At 35.6% G+C, this 18,555-nt stretch overlaps 1 protein-coding gene across 3 annotated transcripts in view; it reads left to right on the top strand.

Annotated features, from left to right (window-relative positions):
* Window positions 1-17,510, top strand: part of QSER1 (glutamine and serine rich 1) — a 53,730-nt gene extending 36,220 nt beyond the window's left edge. For all 3 annotated transcript variants that reach the window (XM_064452803.1, XM_064452801.1, XM_064452802.1), the window contains 8 exons: window positions 988-1,104; window positions 1,772-1,905; window positions 4,180-4,391; window positions 6,002-6,139; window positions 7,513-7,610; window positions 11,105-11,257; window positions 12,667-12,762; window positions 13,354-17,510. In XM_064452803.1, coding sequence (XP_064308873.1) covers window positions 988-1,104; window positions 1,772-1,905; window positions 4,180-4,391; window positions 6,002-6,139; window positions 7,513-7,610; window positions 11,105-11,257; window positions 12,667-12,762; window positions 13,354-13,494 — 1,089 coding nt within the window. In that variant the 3' untranslated portion in view covers window positions 13,495-17,510. The remainder of the gene's footprint in view (window positions 1-987; window positions 1,105-1,771; window positions 1,906-4,179; window positions 4,392-6,001; window positions 6,140-7,512; window positions 7,611-11,104; window positions 11,258-12,666; window positions 12,763-13,353) is intronic.
* Window positions 17,511-18,555: the final 1,045 nt, after the last annotated feature.

Raw genomic sequence — 18,555 nt, 5'->3', positions numbered from 1 at the left:
TGTTCATTTTAAATTCTTCTGCATGCTTACCTTTTTGTTGCTATCATAGCCAGCAATATTCTTACTTTCTAATACTTTTGATTACTTGTCTTACGCATTCAATCCTTTTGAGCTTAGGTTTTAAATGAATTCATGTAGCTTTGTCACATAAGACAAGTGTTATCAGTTTTAAAATATTCCCATGTCACTTATAAAACAGATTAAGTTTTATTATGAGGTATTTTGAATTTTAACCTTTGTGGTGTTTATTTCTTTAGTTATTTAAACAGTCATGAAAAAGGAGCCAATGCTTGATTATGTTTTCCAAAAAGAGTTTTTAACTTAGTAGTTTGTGTGTAGGAGTTACAGAGAATTCTCATTAGAGACAATAATTAAAAATTTGGTTTTTATCATTGTTTATTTCTTAAACTACATGAAGAAGAAAATCAACTCAAACTCTTTTTTTTTTTGTCTCTTCTTCCTTACATGGTTAAGTGGAACTGAAAGTACAAACTCTGGTTCACTAATTTATACTGAACTATTTCTTTTCACACTAGTGCAGACATCATGCTGTAGTGTACCTGGGCTTCTGCGACAGAATCTCTAGGGACCTGCAAGCTTTTTGCTAGTTGTTGTGATTCTTGCATTTTTGTTCTAAAAATTATTTCATGGAGCAAAAGAATAAAAAATTGGAAAAATGTTATATTGTTTTAAAAAATAAAGATCTGTGGCTCAGTTGCATAGTACATGAGCTAAGACATCATACCGTAGGTAAAGCCAGTAGGCACAACTTCTTCACTATGGAAGTAAAATTTGTAGACTGCATTATATAGTTCATGTCCTACTCTCTTGGTGCATATGGCACATAATGACTACGGGTTTCGAATTTTGAATTATTTATTTTCATTTTATCCCCGGGTAACTTGCTCAAAAAAAAGGTGATGCACAAACACACTAGTGGGAGAAGATTAAGCACTGCTTTTAGCAAATGATTTTCTGCTCTTACAGGTTGCTTTGCAAACAGGAAAAGAGCCTCCAGCTATTTGGAAAGTACAGAAGGCTTTATTGCAAAAGTTTGTTCCTGAAGTGCGAGATGGACAGAGAGAGTTTGCTGCTACTAACAGTGTGAGTCTTAAATTCCTTGTGAAGCTTCACGGGAACTGATGTCCTTAATGGAAGTCTAGGAAAAAATAAAATGTGATTCTGACATACATTCTTAGCAAGCGTCCTTCGGCGGGGGACGGGGACGGGGGTTCTTGATTTCCTGCTACTCTAAAATTCTCTCTGAATATATTCATGGGCAGATTCTTTGCTTTCCAGCATGGGTTCTTTGATATCATTCAGGCTGTGTAAAGCAACAAGTTTTCACAACCAGAACAAAGTCAGTGGAAGCAGGCTTGTGAACCAACTGCTTTATACAATGGGAAGGATACAGATAGGATACAATTTCAACAGGCAGCCCTTTGCCAGGCAGATAATCCTTTTGGAATAACACATGGGGAGGATTAAACAAAGAGAGAAAATGAAGCCCAAAGTACCTCTTGTCTTATTTCTTACTTTAAACATTATGTGGAAATCCAATAGAGAATTTCCTTTAAATTATAAATGCTGTAGGATGGCTCATCTTTGTATGTAAACAATTTGATTTTAAACTGACTTTTTTTCTTTAGTATTAAAATTTTTGATTGTTAAACTGAACAATTTTATTTAACAGAAACACTTGTGTATTTTTTTTTATAGTTAAACTGAACAATTTTATTTAACAGAAACACTTGTGTATTTTTTTTTATAGTATCTTGGGTATTTCGGGGATGCAAAAACAAAATATAAAAGAGTGTATGTGAAGTTCATTGAAAATGCAAACAAAAAGGAATATGTCAGAGTATGTTCAAAAAAACCACGAAGCAAGCCTGTACAGTCAGCAAGGTATTTCATTTTAATTTGTTTTTCATTTTGCCATACTGTTTTCATATTAAGAACACACACCTGTTTTAATAAACAAGACTTATAACTCAGGATTATGATAATTCTGCTTTAAGTTGGAAACTGAGAACAGTGTGTTTTGCTTTAAGAAATGAGATATAAATTACTGCCGTATCAAGACTTCCCTACCTTGAATCTGTGGATTGCAATAATAATTCGTTTTGGAGGTGTTAGGGCTCCACACACCATTTCTTTCTGTGATCTTTTGCCCTGTTACTCAACATAAGGATAGAAGCCTACAGGTATAATGGTTTTAAAATTTTGTGTGTTTCTCCTATCCTGTGGACTTTGCAAGTTAGGTATGTTTATCTGGATTGCTTTCATGACCATCCTGTACCCAGTATACTAGAAGTACCATGCTTTCTTCTCAATCCTGGAAAGTTAATTTATAATCAAAAGTTAATTGTTGAAGTTGGTTGTTGCAAGGATGTTTTTCCTTTTGTATGTCCTTGCACCATGAGGGTATTTTACTTTTCTCGTTGCACCTGCCCTACTCCCCTCACCCTGCCCCAGAAAAACGTATTGCTTTGAGTCATCCCAGGTCCATGCCTTAAAATCAGGAATTCCAGCTGTATTGCTTTTAAACCACCAACAAGGATAAATAAAACCCAAACAAATCTGTCACTCTGGAGAGCCATGTAAAGAACCCAGGGCAAACATAGTTTTGATTATTCTAGTAAGTATACTACTGGTCCTACAGAGAGTTGTGACCATAAGCATCTCTCACACAGGTACATAAGCTATCTCTGAGATGTCCTCTGTCACCTTCCTTCTGACAAGATTTTCACTTCAAGTCATTCACTTGCTAAGGGTTTTGCTGTTGTGTTTTGTGTTGACTTTTGATTGTGCTTGTGGAAGATTGCAGACTCTGTATTGTACAAACTCTGTCATGCTTTAATGCTTAGTTTATTTTCTCAGAACTTCAGATGATATCTGAAACTTTTCTGTCTGTATGGCTTTTCAATAATTACAATTTTAATGCAGATGTTTTCTTTATTAGATGTTAGTAAACAGTAATAAAAATATTACAGTGCTCTTCATTCAAGAAATAACTGGGGTTTTAGGTCCAGTTGCTCTCAAGAAAGACATGCCATCAGCTAATCAATTTTACAAAAGGATTGTGATCTACTTAAAACTAGCTAGGATTCTGATGCTCTTTTTTTCTTGGGCTACAGTAGGCTGTTCCAGAACCTGTTTCGCCAGTGCTCTGAAACAATCCTGTCTTTTAGCCAGAACATGATCATGATTAGCTTGTATCCATATATTCTGTTCTTAATACTGCCTTTGGCTTTTATTTCTGTCTTTCCCTGATGTTTTTACTGCATGATGTGTTTCTGGAGATCAACCAGATTCCACCTCTGTCTTCGTTTCATTAAGCCGGATTAATCAAGGTCTTTCAACTTCCTCATCTTAGGCAGGCTTTCCATTCCTCTTATCACCCTAGTATCTATTGTCTCCATCCATTTCAGTTCGAAATCTTCATCTCTGACAGGTGACTAGAATTATTCACAATATTCCGGAAGATGCTAGCAATGTTTCTACTGTACATTTCTTGCTCCACCATTTCAACTTTCCTGTTTGGACAAAAAGAATCTTGCCTGGTGCTTCCCAGAGTTGTATTCCCCACTATGTTCTCAAAACTGTACACTGCATTATTAGTCCTAAAGTACATAACTCTGTATTTATGATACTAAGTTTCCTGTTTGCTTTCCTGTTCTGGATGGTGGGAAGAGAAAGGAGAGGAGTTGTCTGGTTTCATGTTCCAAGATCCTGCATTTCCTGCGTTTCTTCCTGGTTGATATTCTTCCATCTTTGTATTGATACAATATCCCAAATTCACTTTGTCAGTGAATCTTATTGATTACTAGTATTTGTTCAAGTCTGTCAAGTCTGCTTTTTTTTAATTACATAATCAATTTCAAGATTAGCTCCAACCTCCTATAGAAATTCAACTAACATAGGGCAATTTAAACTTCCTATGCCTGGTTATAAAATTGGAATACTATTTAATCATAGGTAGCTGAGAATAATCGTTAATCATTGTATAAAAAATATAGTAGTGTAGTGTATATGACCTAATTCCTAGTTACATGTGACAATGAAATTTATATAATCTGTGGGCAATATGTTCTGATTAAATAAAGCTATAGCTATTTTATTAATGCCAAAACTTGTGTAGTAATTATTTTCATAAAGGTTGTCTTTATAACGTTGCAGGACTATTCATTGCAAACCTAGTAGTAGCAACAACAAACCCCCTGATCCACCAGCGCCAAAACCAACTGCAACAAAAGTCTCTTCTGTGAAACCCAAAGCTAAACAGCCAAAGGTAAAGGCTGAACCACCACCAAAGAAAAGGAAAAAGTGGAAAGAAGAGTTTTCATCTTCCCAGTCTGATTCTTCACCTGAGGCCCAGAGTGATGAGGATGGTGAGCACGATATTATTGTTAGCGTCCAGGCCTATTCAAACGTAACTGAAAATAGTGTTGTAAAAATATGCTGCTCAGTCTTGCAAATTTTTCTTCACTAGCCTCAGAAAAAAACCCTGAAATTTGATAGTGCCATGCAAATTTAATTTCTTAAAGCTTGTTGTTTGTGTATGAACAAATATGCGCAACTGAAGTTATCTCAAACGTAGTTTATCAATTAGATAAATACATTTTACTACTTACTTTTGAAGATGGCTACAATTGCAGGAGAAGGAGCTGATTTGATTTTCGAGTACATCTCAAGAATCGAGTTCTTCATTAATTTTCCATTGCAACGCCATGTCATGTCTGAAATAACATTCCTGCAATGCCTGCCTGCATGCAGATGTGGGCAGAATTCAGAGGTTACTGTTGTTTTTTCAAAACCTAAGGAGAAGCAGCAGTTCACTCTGGCTGCTTTGTTGCTTGTCTAAATTCCAGCTGTTCAAATGCAGCCTGCTGAGCAGATTCATGGTGTCTTGGAACGTTGAGATACGATGTTTGCAGTAATTCTCCAGAACAATAAGGAATTTTTGAAGTATACTGTTTTTATAGATTACCTGTGGTAGCAGATGCACACTGGTTTTTTGCAGTTTTTTGTTTATTTCCTGTATCTTTGATGTTGAATGATGTAGTACCCATGCTTTGAATTGCAGTGTTTCCAAAGCATGCTGGCCTCAGTGACTTCAACTCTACATTAAGTAGTGCTGGCGGACTGGAACAGTGCCTGTGCTGAAGGCAGCACCTTTAAAATAAAGTTTTTTTCAAGGAAACTTACCCAAATAGCCATTAATATGTACAACTGTCCGTATTTAAAATGTCAAGTAGCCCAGTGATGGTAGTCACCCATAGAAATGTGAATATATGAGAAAGTTTAACAGCCTTGCTAGCTGAATTAGTGCAAAATACTGGTATCGTACATGGAGCCCATAAAAACCTCCAGAATTCCAACTAATACTGGTGACTACTCCATGTGCATGTTTAAAATTGCTGTCTATGAAAAATAAGAGCTTCCTCAGAATAAGCACAAATATGCCTACATTGCTTCACTGATACAAAATTTTACATGTTTTTTGTGAGTTGGACAGTTAGGATGGATTGACTTTGATGGTATGCCGGCTCCTGAGTGACATTAGTGCCTTTGAATGTTTTTCTGTTGGATGACTCTGAGTTTTGTGGTTTTAGGAGGCGCTTGCATTGATATGAATCCTTCATGTAGGGCACTTTGCTTAACTGAAATTATTCCTTACCCCTTTTCTCTAGACTTTCACCTACAATAATAGAAAAATGTTTAAATTCCCTAATATATGATAATCTAAATGCTGATAGTTACAGGTAATTGTACCTGCTTCTACAAGAAATGGTACCATTTGTACCAGATTTGGTGGTTGTGCCTGGTTTTGGTATATAAGTAGTTTTGAGAATTATTTCTGATTCTACAGAGTTTTAATCTCCTGGGATACCAGTAGAGGTCACTTGTGTTTTAAGAGAGAAAGCCTTTAGGTTTGAAAACCACAAATATTTGCTGGATATTGAAGGAAAATAATCACTATATTCTGATTAATTTTCAGAGCTTGTACCTCCAGCTCCCCTTGTTACTCGCTTTTTGAATACAAGAGCTATGAAAGAGACTTTCAAGAGCTACATGGAGTTGCTTGTTAGCATTGCCTTGGATCCAGACACAATGCAAGCCTTGGAAAAGAGTAATGGTACAGTATGTTTAACATTTGTAGGTTTTTGTTAGATTTTAAGGTTATTAATCAGTAAGGCAAATGTATTTTTTTTAAAAAAGAAAAAATCTCCACCAAACTTTTAGCTACATACCCATATCTGAGAACAGTTTACGCTAATTACTTATATGTGTGTGCATATATATACACATATATTTACACTATCTTTTTGACTAATCAAAGTAATTTAGAAATACTGTTATGTCTGCTTTGTTACATTAGGCTTGTGCTGTGAATGACAGAACTGAGCTCTTTGTTCCTGCTATTACTATCTTTTAAAATATTAGCAAACATTTATTTCAAATTAGTGTTTCAAGCGTGTGTTTACTTTCTTATGAATAAATACCCTTATAAGTAGTTCTGGTTCTTGCTACTATTAAAAATTCTGCTTTTCAAACTCTGACACCTTAAAATTCTGATCAAAGACAATTGCGTTTCACTTCTTCTTCGAGGAGAAAATGTCTGGACTGACTTATTTTAGACAACTCCAGGATACAAAAGTCAAAACTGTGTTATTTTTCAAAATTTAGCAGAACACTTTTATGTATAAAGATAAAGGTCCCAATAGAGCAATCATTTAAGATATTGTTTACTTGCAGACTGTTGTTTTGTACTATGTTCTGTTTGCCTGTATTTAAAAAAACCTATTTTCTAGACTCTCCTTTCCGGGTTTGCTCTGGTTGTGCATCAATGCACACTTACTTCAAGGTTTCATGCCCATGCGTTACGTCAGTAGTCCCACTAAAAGCAAAGAAATTACTTTATCAATAAAAGACTCCATACTGAGCTGTAAGTTTTCATTCACGACCACATGCCTATGTTCAAATGTATATTGTGCAATTTAGGGTGGTGTATCAGATAACTTTTATCAGTAAGCATTTTCCCCAATTTCTTTTGTTTTAAATGCCGGTAGGGTCATCTCTTGTAATATGGAATAACGAATGTCAAAAACATGTACTTGTCTCCATAAAACTGTCAAAATGTCAAAACCACAAAACATTCACAAAAACACAACTGCCGGTTTGATGCACAGAAGAAGATTGTCTAGGAAATGGTTTGAAATTATCTAAGATTTATGATCTATATTGCTCTACCTTAATTTTTTCCTTTCAACAAAGAAAAGTCAGAGAAGGAGCAGGGTTGCAGTCAGCAAGTAAACTGCATAATATCTAGACCAGTTTAGCATGCTGTTCCAAAAAAAGAGATTTTTCTCCCATGTTCGAAATTAGTTTACCTGCAAATTGATTTTTTACTTCCACATGTTATGTTAATGGGTAGAATTATAGACTAAATAGCAATCTCATTACTGTGTGTCTCAATAATTAACTGTTGCATTTTTTTGTGTCTTTTAGATGAGCTACTTTTGCCTCACATGAGAAAAATTGATGGCATGCTGAATGACAATAGGAAAAGGCTGCTTTCCAAATTACGCTTGGATCATACTTTCAAGGTATTTCCTTTTAAATTCTAGGATTTTTAAAGTAATGTTATAAGTAAGTCATTGAATGCATACCGTGCAGGCACAACTTAAAACCCAGAAGGCAAATTTGTAACAAATGAATGTGGATTTGAAAGAGGTGCTATAAATTCAATGCTTGTATGTGGCATTTGGAGAACATTTTGTGATGGAGGAGTTTATACTGCAAAGGTAAAGTTCTGGTTTTACTCCCCATGCTTTCTGGTTCCTTTTCAAGCATTTTTTCTTTTAAGCTTCTGAAGTGTGCCAAAAGAACATTTGCTGTCCTTGTGGAGCTTTTGGTGAAGTGATTCTATTGCGTAAAAATCTTAATGGACTTTTACATGAAATAGCTACACTGTGGAGCAGATGTTTGAACTTCTTTGAGGTAGAGAACATGATCGGAGTAGTTTAAAACCAGGACAGAGGGACTTGAGAACAACTCATTTGTGCACTCTCTCATGTATCTTGAAAACTATGGATAACAAGCCCATATTACAGCAACTTTGACAGGGTAGTAAAAACAAGGTCTGGATGTGAACAGGGAAGAGAGCAGCTATACTGTCTCAGTAGAGAGAAGGTGAACAGGAGCATAATCTCTCTGGTTCCTACTGTTCCCACCCTCCCTCCAAGCAACAGTGCAGATTTCAAAAGTGCAGTAAAGTGTATTAAGGTTATTTTCACTCATGTCTGAGAACTAGATGTCGATGTCTGATATCAGACTGATTATTTCTTCCTGTAACAGTTTTGAGACCAACAAGAGTAGAGCAGACCTGTCTATAAACACCATCAGACCAAACTTGCTCTTTCGTCTGTCATTCTCCTGTCCCCTTACGTCTACAGTACAGAGACACTTCTTGAAGAATCACTTGTGTGTGCTGCTGTGTGCTTATTTTTGAGAGGGGTAGGTGAGGAGGGAGACAATAGCAGACATGACTGTTCTGCTTTTTCATCATGAAATCTTTAGAAGAACTTTTTCCCTACAGCCAATTCCTGGTAAGGCTTGTGGGGGCACTAAGTGACCTTGTTTCAGGGCTGAGAATGTCATCAGCCAGTGAAATAGCTTTAATTGACATGATTCTTGAACTTTATTATTATTAGTTATGCTGTTTTCCCCACAGCTGTACAATTTGTACCTGCTTGAACAGAATTTCTCGTGGTTTCATCCTTACAGTAGGAAGGCATGGAGAGGGCTGTGTACTTCCAAACCATACACAGAGCCTCAGAGAAGTAGCATGTATTAACCCTCCACTTTCTTTTGCGATAAGAGTTTTGTCTTGATAGTTATTTCTATAGCTGTTTCCTTTAGACCTGTCTATGCAGAGAAGACAGGCTACATTAAGGTAGGATACAAATTTGCAGAATTCTGGTTATGTTCCCAGTACACACAAAGCGAGAGGTAGTTTATTTTGGGTTTTTTCCCAGCTTAAGGGAAAATAACTAATATAATATTCTGTAACACTTATTCAGTTGGAGTTCAGAACTAATATAATAGCTTTGCTGTGTTTCACTTAGAAGGAGATTATGTATCATATTGTAAGTTATTTTAAGCCTTTATTTCACAGTATGATCTGCAAGAAGTTTATGGAGTTCCGGATGTAAGGAAGGGACCTGCTTGTGATGTTGTAAATTGTGAGATAAAAAGCCCTTTATGTTTGCCATCTGGCATGAAGGTGCCAACTTGGCCATCCATGGGTCAATATTTTGGGTAAAAATGGATTGCCTGTTTGTCATCACAAGTGTTTGTTGGTTAGGAAAATGTGTTTGATACTCTTTAAGATTCAGGTTAATGTGATGATTAATGCAGGAAACTGCTTCTGGGCCAGCTTTGAGCAAATGACTAGCTCAGATATTAGAGCTGAATGAGGCACTGAAGCAAGCAATAAGTGAAAAATATCATTATCGTTCATGAGTTTCATTCAGTTTAAATATTTTTAATATTCTGCATTGATAAGCACAGATTAATTTAACATCTTTTTTTTCACTGGATAGTGTCTTCATAGTTCTAACAGCTGATCACATCCTTTGAGTTATAGGGTCTTTTATAAACACAATTTGAAAATATTACTTTTGCTCTAGTTGAATCTTGCTAAATGAAACATCTTAGCTGAATTGTGTCAGTTCAATTTGGATATAAGTATCACCATTTTGTGTCTGGTGCCCTCAAAGATGTGGAAATCAGTAATAGTCTTCTTCATTCCAATTCAAATTTGTCTGGTTTAGGTCTGTGGCCCGGCCCTGTAAACTGTACTGGTTAATAGGAATTCTCCAGAGGAAGGCAGAAGTGGCCAAAGCCCCCCTGACACTCAAAGTCAACCTTCAGGAGGGCTATTACAGTGGATAGAAAAACTAAATAATTTACAGCTGTTGAAGTTGCTGTTCCAGTTCGAAAGCATTGCAATGAATATTGTATATGGACAGGTTAGCTGGTCGAGGTTACTGCTACCACTGTGCAACTACCTCTGTGCAGTAGATTTTACAGCTTTTTATGGAGAGGACTTTTTTTTATAAGGCAAAAAAAGGCTGATGTATATAAAGTGCTAAGGAGTTACAGGCAGGGGAGGTTGTTCAATTCTAGTACTGCTTGTTAAAAGAAAATACAAAAATTTAGTCAACTTCATATTTTAGCCCAGTAGCCCAAATTCAGTCCTTAAGCTGCAGCATTGATAAATTTTTCTTTATGCCTGATTTTTTCCCTCATACTGGAGTATAAAACAAAGATATATATGTTCATTTAACTTGAAAGATTTTTTTTTTTTCAGGACCAGATTACATAGCGTAACAGAACTATTTCAAAGCAGCTGCTAACATAATGCTGTATTTGTTCAACAAAGTTGTATTCAGATGTACTCGTGCAAGTAATGTAGAACTGAAGCTGATAGAAATGCAGTTCACTCCCATGAGTTAGTATGTCCTAAACACCTGTCCTTTTTTGAACCGGCCATGTACTTCACTGTGCATAAACTTTTCCACCTTATAGATATGCTAAGATGCAATTAACCTGTATTTTGCAAAAGCTGAGATAAAACCTATGAAAATATTTAGGCATCCAATCCCTGCTACAGCTGGCAGACTTCCTGTGCCTGACTAGGCATTGAGTACTTGGGCATCTCCAAGTAACTTGGCCTTAGAGATTGTTGGGTAGAAATGGAATGGAAAGCATTGTAAAAGGTAAAAATTGCCTAGTGCAGCCTTTTTTAGCTCTTTATAATGAAAGAATCAGAGATGATAATCTGAGATACAATAAAAGGATATTCTCATCTTGAAAAATTATAGTAGTCAAGAACAAGTGGTCATGCTTTTCAAACTGTATATGGTTGCTTGATCTGATAAAGACCTTTTATCAGGTCTCTGTGGAAGAATAATTTATTTTATAATAGGCTGCACTCGAACTTTTCAAAGAAAAATGGCCAAATTATCAGTAGTCTGGGTGGCTGGCCATTCCTGAATTTTTCATAATCCTTTTTCTTTATATGCTCTGTTTAAAGAACGCTTTGGAAAACTTTCCTGAACTGACAGTGATCACTCGGGATTCTAAGACAAAAAGTGGAGGAACTTCTGTGTCTAAGATCAAAATGAATGGTAAAGCTTACAACAAGAAAACACTGAGGGCTTCTAAATCAACCACTAAAATAGCACAGGTGAGTGTCCAGAAGGTTTATTGCTGCCACCATCTGACTTCTAATATGATAACCACATTTATATAAAATACTGCTTCATATATTACATTTTTGATAGATTTATCAAAATATAAAATCTTTCTTCAGTGAGCTGCTTTTTCTGTAACAAGGGAATGTTAAAAAACAATATTTAAAGCAGTATATTAAATCATTTTTTTAACTCATCTGTGAAACAGTTATATTACAGTAGAGAGACAATCTATAATAAATCATTTCATAATTACTCTACTCCCCTATTTAAGTTCTATGTTTAGACCCAAATGCTCTAATCCTATATATTTATACAGGAAGTCCTCTGTACCAACTACTCGAGACTGCAGGGGGGTGTAGTAGTATGCTGCTTCCCTTATGCAGGCAGCAGTCGGTAGGTGTAGTCAGATGGGAAGGGAGAAGTGAGCTCTGCTGTTGCTGTGCTGCTCACCTGTTGGAGCATGCCAAACAGCTCCTGTCACCACCAGAGCAAGGACTGAACTGCAGACCCTGTTTCTGTGTAGCAGTCAGCCTCCTGGACTGCTGCTGAAGCAGCAACATCTTGCCTTCAACGTTGCAGGTGTGGCAACATCACTGTGTAGCTTGTAATGACAGTTGCTTTAACCTGCTGTAAAATCTCTAAAGTAAATGATGCAATGGCTTCTAGATCAAAAATGAGAAATTAATGTTAATACTGTAAAAAATTATTCTAGATAGTACTTTTTAAAAATTTAGTTCTTTATTGCTCCTTTCCTCAGTTCCAATGACAGAATGAAGCTGTGGATCTTAAAAAAAAAAAGAAAAAAAAGGAAAAGTTTTTAAAAGTAACAGGGTAAAGCTTGAGATGTACACATTGTTTATTTCCATAGCATTCCTAGGGACCACTATAACTAGATTTTGCTAGGTACTGGCTGACACAGGCTTACCTCCCAGCAGTAAATAGTGGCTAGACAAATGTCCTGTAAGTACAGCCCACAGTCATTTTTCTTGCTGAAGTAACATAAGTGTTAGGTAAGTATAGATCGGCTCTTCTCAAGCACAAACTGTATGATTCTTTGCAATGAATACCCACCAGTCTGGTAGAAAAATAGTTAAACTTCGGTAATTCTTACAGTAGTTCTTGAAAAGGGGGTGTCTTGCCCATTTTAGGCTTGCAGTGCATTCAGGAGGAGGGAAAACGTGCTTAAACCTAGTTTTGATAAAACAGCTTGGTAGGGAAGGTGGAGATAGAAGATAATTGTGATGTAATATGAAATATACCAAAATATGTCAAATGATTTGAATGAAATACTCCATTTCTAAATTGTTGAAAACAAATTTGTTTACAGAAGAAAATGTCTATCATATCTCTGTCTTGGAAAATAACATGAATTTACCAAAAGTAACTGTTCTTTCTGCAGGAGTTTACGGTAGATCCAGAAAAAATACAGTTGTATTCTTTGTATCACTCACTCCATCATTACAAATATCACATATATCTCACATGTAAAGATGAGGTAAGTATTATTCTCTTCGAGATACTTTTACATTCATTGAGGGGATTTATTGAGGGAATTGAGTGCAATTAGAAGGACTGTTCCCTTCTTCTTGGTAAATGAGTATGGATTGTGGCCTCCTATTTTAATTAATTCTTTATGGCTGAGCACATATGTTGCCCCTAATGGGCACTGCTGCCCAGAACATTCAGATGTGAGGCTTACAAGGTTTGTGTAAAAACAGTTTCCCTCAGGACAGGTAAGCATTCTTCACTGTTACCCGCAGTAAATGAAACAACTATTATCAGTGTGTTACTCCTCAGATCCAGAAGCTGCTTTTTTGTCTTAGAATGCCCACTCCTTGATTTTTCCTGTAAATCCTTGGTAGAAATACTCCAGGTAGCAGAAATACGAGAGTTGAGCTCTGGCTCGGTTGTTAAGAAATGCATTTTTTGGGGCATTTTCCCTTGTTTTTAAAGCTTACAGGTTTTCGTCCAAAGAAAGTTCATATTTAACTGCAGAATATTATAAAACGAAAATTCTGAAATGCTGACAGCCTAACATGTATATGTGTATACATCTCTCCCTCTTCCCCGCCCTTCTTTTAAATAGATTTCCTCTGTTCAGAAGAAGAGTGCAGATCTAGGACAGGAAGAGATTGTTCAGCTGTGCATGAAAAATATAAAATGGGTGGAGGATCTTTTTGAAAAGTTTGGCGAACTTTTGAATCGTGTCCAGCAGAAATGCTCATAACAAAAATGCATCCCAAGTCTCGCGTTTTTCTACGGCACTAACCTGATGGAACAGAAAGCTCAGAGAGAGGCTCTGATTTCTTTCACAATGCCAGACTGCGTTCTTGTTCGTAGCCATTTTTATTTCTCTTTATGGAACTTCGTGCCTTGGCTCTTGCTAAGGAAAAGTGACGCTGCCAAGGAAATCAGTCCTTTGGAGGTGGAACTAAACATAAACCTAACCACATTTTTAACCTGAAGAATTATTTTCTATTTTGTAAACTACTGGATAACTTAGTTTTATTTTCCGAAATGGTTTTGACAAGTGATAAAGCATGCACTACATATACTTTTTTCTTTATTGCTAAAAAAATAACAACACTTAAAATACTACAGATTTTTCCATCCCTGACTAAGCAGCAACAGAAAAGTCAGCGTTGGGGTGAACTAATTTTTACATGTCTGGCCACCAAATTTAGAATTTTGTACATTTTGTGAACAGAGCCGGAGACATCAGTGTCTGCATACGTATATTACCATCATAAAATCCAGAAATGTCATTATGCTTTATGGACTCCTTTTACTATTGTCATGTTCGGGAGACTGAACATGGAGTTGGTGCAATCCTATGACTGCTTTTTGTGTCAAATTATATTGTAATGAAAGACAATGACCTTAACTATTTTCCCTGTTTTGAAGAAAAAAAATATTTTCCTTTATACTGTGTTTTTTTTGTTTTGTTTTGTTTTGTTTTTCTTTGGGAAAAAAAATTTCAATTGTACATTTTATCTCACTAATAGTTGTATTTTTCACAGAGAAAATATTGTGGTTAAAATTGTTTCATGTATCTTTGTAATACACTTTCCATTGTTTTCAGTAAATCCTATTCATTTATATGTTGATTTCATATTGTAAACTATATATCTTGAGGTAACCCTTTTGTTTATACAGGTTTGCTTCAGTGTTAACCAGAATAATGCATACTAGACTAGTTTTGCTTTAAGTGTAGTTGTGTTAGACACTGCAATTATTTTCTGATACGTGAAAATAAATTTCTTACTAAACTAGCACTTGATTAACTGAGAGTTTAAATGAAGAGCTACTACACTTTATCTTTGTCAACAAAGATTGATGATTGAATAGACTATATGCAGTGTTAAACACAGCTTACATAATTGTTTGTAGAACTGGCAGTTGCAGAGCTGTTCTCTTTTTGGTGCCTTTCAAGTCTTCAGACATCTTTGTAGCTTTTTCTCCCCTCCAGTTCGTTAACAGTTAGTGGTGCCACTAGTCACACTCAGACAATGAATGTAATGGGCTCTAATCAGGAGAACATTTTCTTTAAATTTGCCAACAGAATGCCTTACTGAGTCATTCAGAATGGATCTGTACTCTACAGGCGTCCTAAAAAAAATAGTCATGTTGGTCTTTTTTCAGATGATGTAGAAAAAAAAATTCATTCCTTTATCCTTTCACTGCCACTTAGTGCCTTAATTTCAGCCAAGAAAGCAGGGTTCACTATTCATTGGCCAAATGAAATAATGTTTATTGCCATGTGACCTTTTTTCCTGTTATCTGTTTTGTTCCTATTTAGTTGTTAAATATTCATTAGACCTTAGAACTATAAGGAGTTCAATGAATAGATGTGAAAATGAAACGATTTGATCTTGAGTAATCAAATAGAAGTTTGAGTATTAAAGTATGTACAGAATTTTAGCTGATTAGATTAGAGCCTTTTAGGATGTTTACCATATTTCCAAAGCTTTTCATCTTTTAAAAGCAATAATTCTCCTTTACAATTTGTATGCAGACTACAGTGAACACAAATGGGTATGCCTTGCCTTTTTTAAACCCTCTTCATAGTGGTTTTGCTTTAAAAAGGGCGGTCACTATCATGTTAATAGATGCACTGTGCTACTGCTATGTCTACTATAATCAAGAAGAGCAAGATGAGTTTTGGTTTAGGAAGAATGTGCAGATTGTTGGAGCAATCATGAAGCTAATTCATTTTCGCAGTGAAAAGAAGGGTAGACGCAGGGTTGAAGAGTTGCTATTGTTTCAGTTGTATGGTGTTGAATCTGGTAAGAGCTAGAGTTTATATGGTAAAACCAAACAGCAAAGTTACCAATATTGGTAGCAATCAGCTAAAATTATTTTAATGTAAATATGCACACTGGAGATATAGTAGAAATGTGCCTGGTATACTCTTTAATCGATAGTGGGTGTTCCCAAATTTACTTAGTGTATTCCCGTATTGGTGGGGGTGGTTGGCAGTGTGTGTAGATTCATGAGAGTATTCACTTGCCCAGGCAGGGTTCTGTTGTCACATTACAGTGCTATGAACAGCACAGTTTGGGAATTCCTAATCTGTAGTTTTAAAAACTAATAGGATGCAGGCTGAAGGAACAATAAAGTTGGCTCCTTGATGGTATAGTAAAGAACTTGTCAGACTTTGTGTCTCACACATCCCTTCCTAATATGACTACAAAGCAGCTAATTGAGAGAGGTCTCTGTGCTAAGTTATTTCTATACTGCTTCTGTATACTTACTCTAGATTTTTGAATCTAGAAGTAGCTTTAGGAAGCTACTTGTTTTAATCCAAGTCCTTAGAAGCTGAAAAAAGAAATGAGAGGTTTTTGGAGTAGCTTGTCCCTATTTAAAAAGAAGGTAACTTTAGGAAAAAAAAAATTTTTAAAACCCCAACAAAACAAAAAACCGGCCAGGATGCTCTGCACTGCCATAGAAGGTAACCTGGCTTATTTTTGGCTGGTTTTATTCCCAAGGCCTGTTAAACAAGCACTGTGCCTGTAGAAGACAGGAAAAACCTGTCTTGAATAAAAGTAACCACCCCGGACTATTAAAATTAGTACAATGGAGCTTCCATCTTTGTCTTGGGGTGCAAAAATGATGGTTGGATTATTAATTTACCAAATCAGAATAAGTAAAAACATGGAACTCTCAAGTGTATTGAAGGATCCTAAATCAAAGTAAAGCTTTGTTAGTGGGATTGTAGAGGTTTTTTATACTGAAGCAAACTTAGAAAAAAAAGTCAATGTACAAATTACTTTTTTGCACAAATACTTTGCTTTGTTTTGTTGCAGTTTAGGTAATTAATTCTGCACCCACATCTCAATCTTATGTTTTCCTTCAAGTAACATCCCTTAACATCCAGCAGTGGAAACTGAGCACTCGACTGCAAGAGAAGATCCACTAGGAAGGAATAAAACCCTCCTTAGATTATGAATTAGCAAAACAGAAATTAAACTAATTGCATGATGAATTATTTGGTTTTTAATTCCACTATTTTTTCCTTTAGTAAGGCATCCCCATTTACATTGGGTTTTTTTAATTGAAATACAGAAATATTGAAATTTCTTTTAAAGGCAGGTTTTCTTTGAGATGCTACTTCCAAAGTTTTGCTAGCAAGAAATCAGAGACAAAATTGGATTGAAATACTATTTCTGAAAATGGCTAAGGGCTTTAGGGGCTTTGAAGTTCTAGTTCTATGGCATGTATTGTATTCATATATTGTCGAAATGAAATACTACTTTTTAAAAACGCAGATCTTACAGGTTGTCTTCCAAGTAAATGATTTCCATAGGAAAATATATTTTAAATATTATTTAAATATTTACTACTATTTAAAACAATTTTAAAACAGAAAAGCTAAAACAATGGTCGCAAAATGTCAGTGTGTCATCAATCATTTCTTACTTTGTTGCCAACATGTCACATCTGGTCTCTCTTACCCTGTTACATACCTGTGCGTTACACAATGCACGTTCTGCCATATCTTATTGTTTAAGCTAATATTAACGTGTCATTATTAACAAATGCATGTTTTTTCTGCATATCTCCTCTACTACATAAGGCAAAAATGAAGCTAGGGCTAATTAAAAGACACTTTATGCGTTCTTAGTCCAGATTTTTCAGGTGGTCCGTAACACAATGTATGGAAATGTGAAAAAGGACAGTTTTGTACCATTCATGATGTTATTAACTAAACCCATTAAAGTGAAAACACTTTTTAAACAAAAACCTCATAACGCTTAGTCATTTATTATTAAAATATTAAGTCTTGAAAAGTTAGATTGCTGGAAAAATTGGCAATTTAGACTATATTTTCTGATCTCAGTGTGAAGAAATAGCAGTTCTAGGTTTTGGGGGTTTTGTTTGGGCTTTTTTTTGTTTGGTTTGGGTTTTTTGTTTTGTTTTTTTTCATTATATTGCATGGATTGAGCATGTCTGGTTTTGGTTTTTTCGGTTTTTTGTTTTTTAACATTTATGGGTTCTAAATGTTCTGAATTAATTTTCACAATTTACCTGCTAGGTCTTAAACTGATGTGATAAATGAGGAGTCAGGCAGTTGGGTTAAGAGAGAGACTTCTGCTGTGATTCAGGTGCTTTTTAGCTATACTGTTTTCTTCTATTCTCTTTCTTGCTAAACTAGAATATCATCTGTGTACCTATGGAAAGAAATGGTGCTCTAGAGGGGTTTAGTTTTGGGTTTTTTTTTTAAATCCCCAATTCCAATGAATTGCTCTAGATACGTTCTTAGGAATATTTTTCCTACATGCAGAGAGGTGAAGTCCCGTAATGTGGATACTGGCCATAAGATACATGGTAGGCATTCTCTGAGCCACTTGCTTGCAGAAAATGGTGAATCTGAAGGGCTGGAATATTTTTTTTTTAATGGTCCTGGGTATAAGAGTTGCTTCCCAAACCAAGATGAGTATAAAATGAGACATTGGCCCTTGGACTTGATTGTTGTTTTCTCCAAAAAATACTTTGGGGAAAGTGGGTAGGCACAGAGAATGTCCCATTGCAGCATGGAGGCTAAAGCTTTTGATACTGTGTTCCAGGTATAGGTTATAATTTATCAAAGTTTTTTTAAAAAAAAAAAAAGAAAAAAGAAAAAAAATGCAGCTTTTCAAAGAACAGCAGCTTCTATCAGCAATTTGTTGGTAAGTATCTTAGGCAATCAAAATAACTTGTTCTGCATTAGGTATTTGCGTCTCCTGTAGAAAACCTAACAAATCTTTGTTTCATTTCCAGAAACTAAAGAACAGAAAACTGTCTTAAA

The sequence above is a fragment of the Phalacrocorax carbo genome, chromosome 5 (genome assembly GCF_963921805.1).
Source record: "Phalacrocorax carbo chromosome 5, bPhaCar2.1, whole genome shotgun sequence".
In the NCBI taxonomy this organism is placed as follows: Eukaryota; Metazoa; Chordata; class Aves; order Suliformes; family Phalacrocoracidae; genus Phalacrocorax; species Phalacrocorax carbo.
Note: the sequence above shows the minus strand (reverse complement) of the source record. Positions and strands in the feature narration are given on the sequence as shown.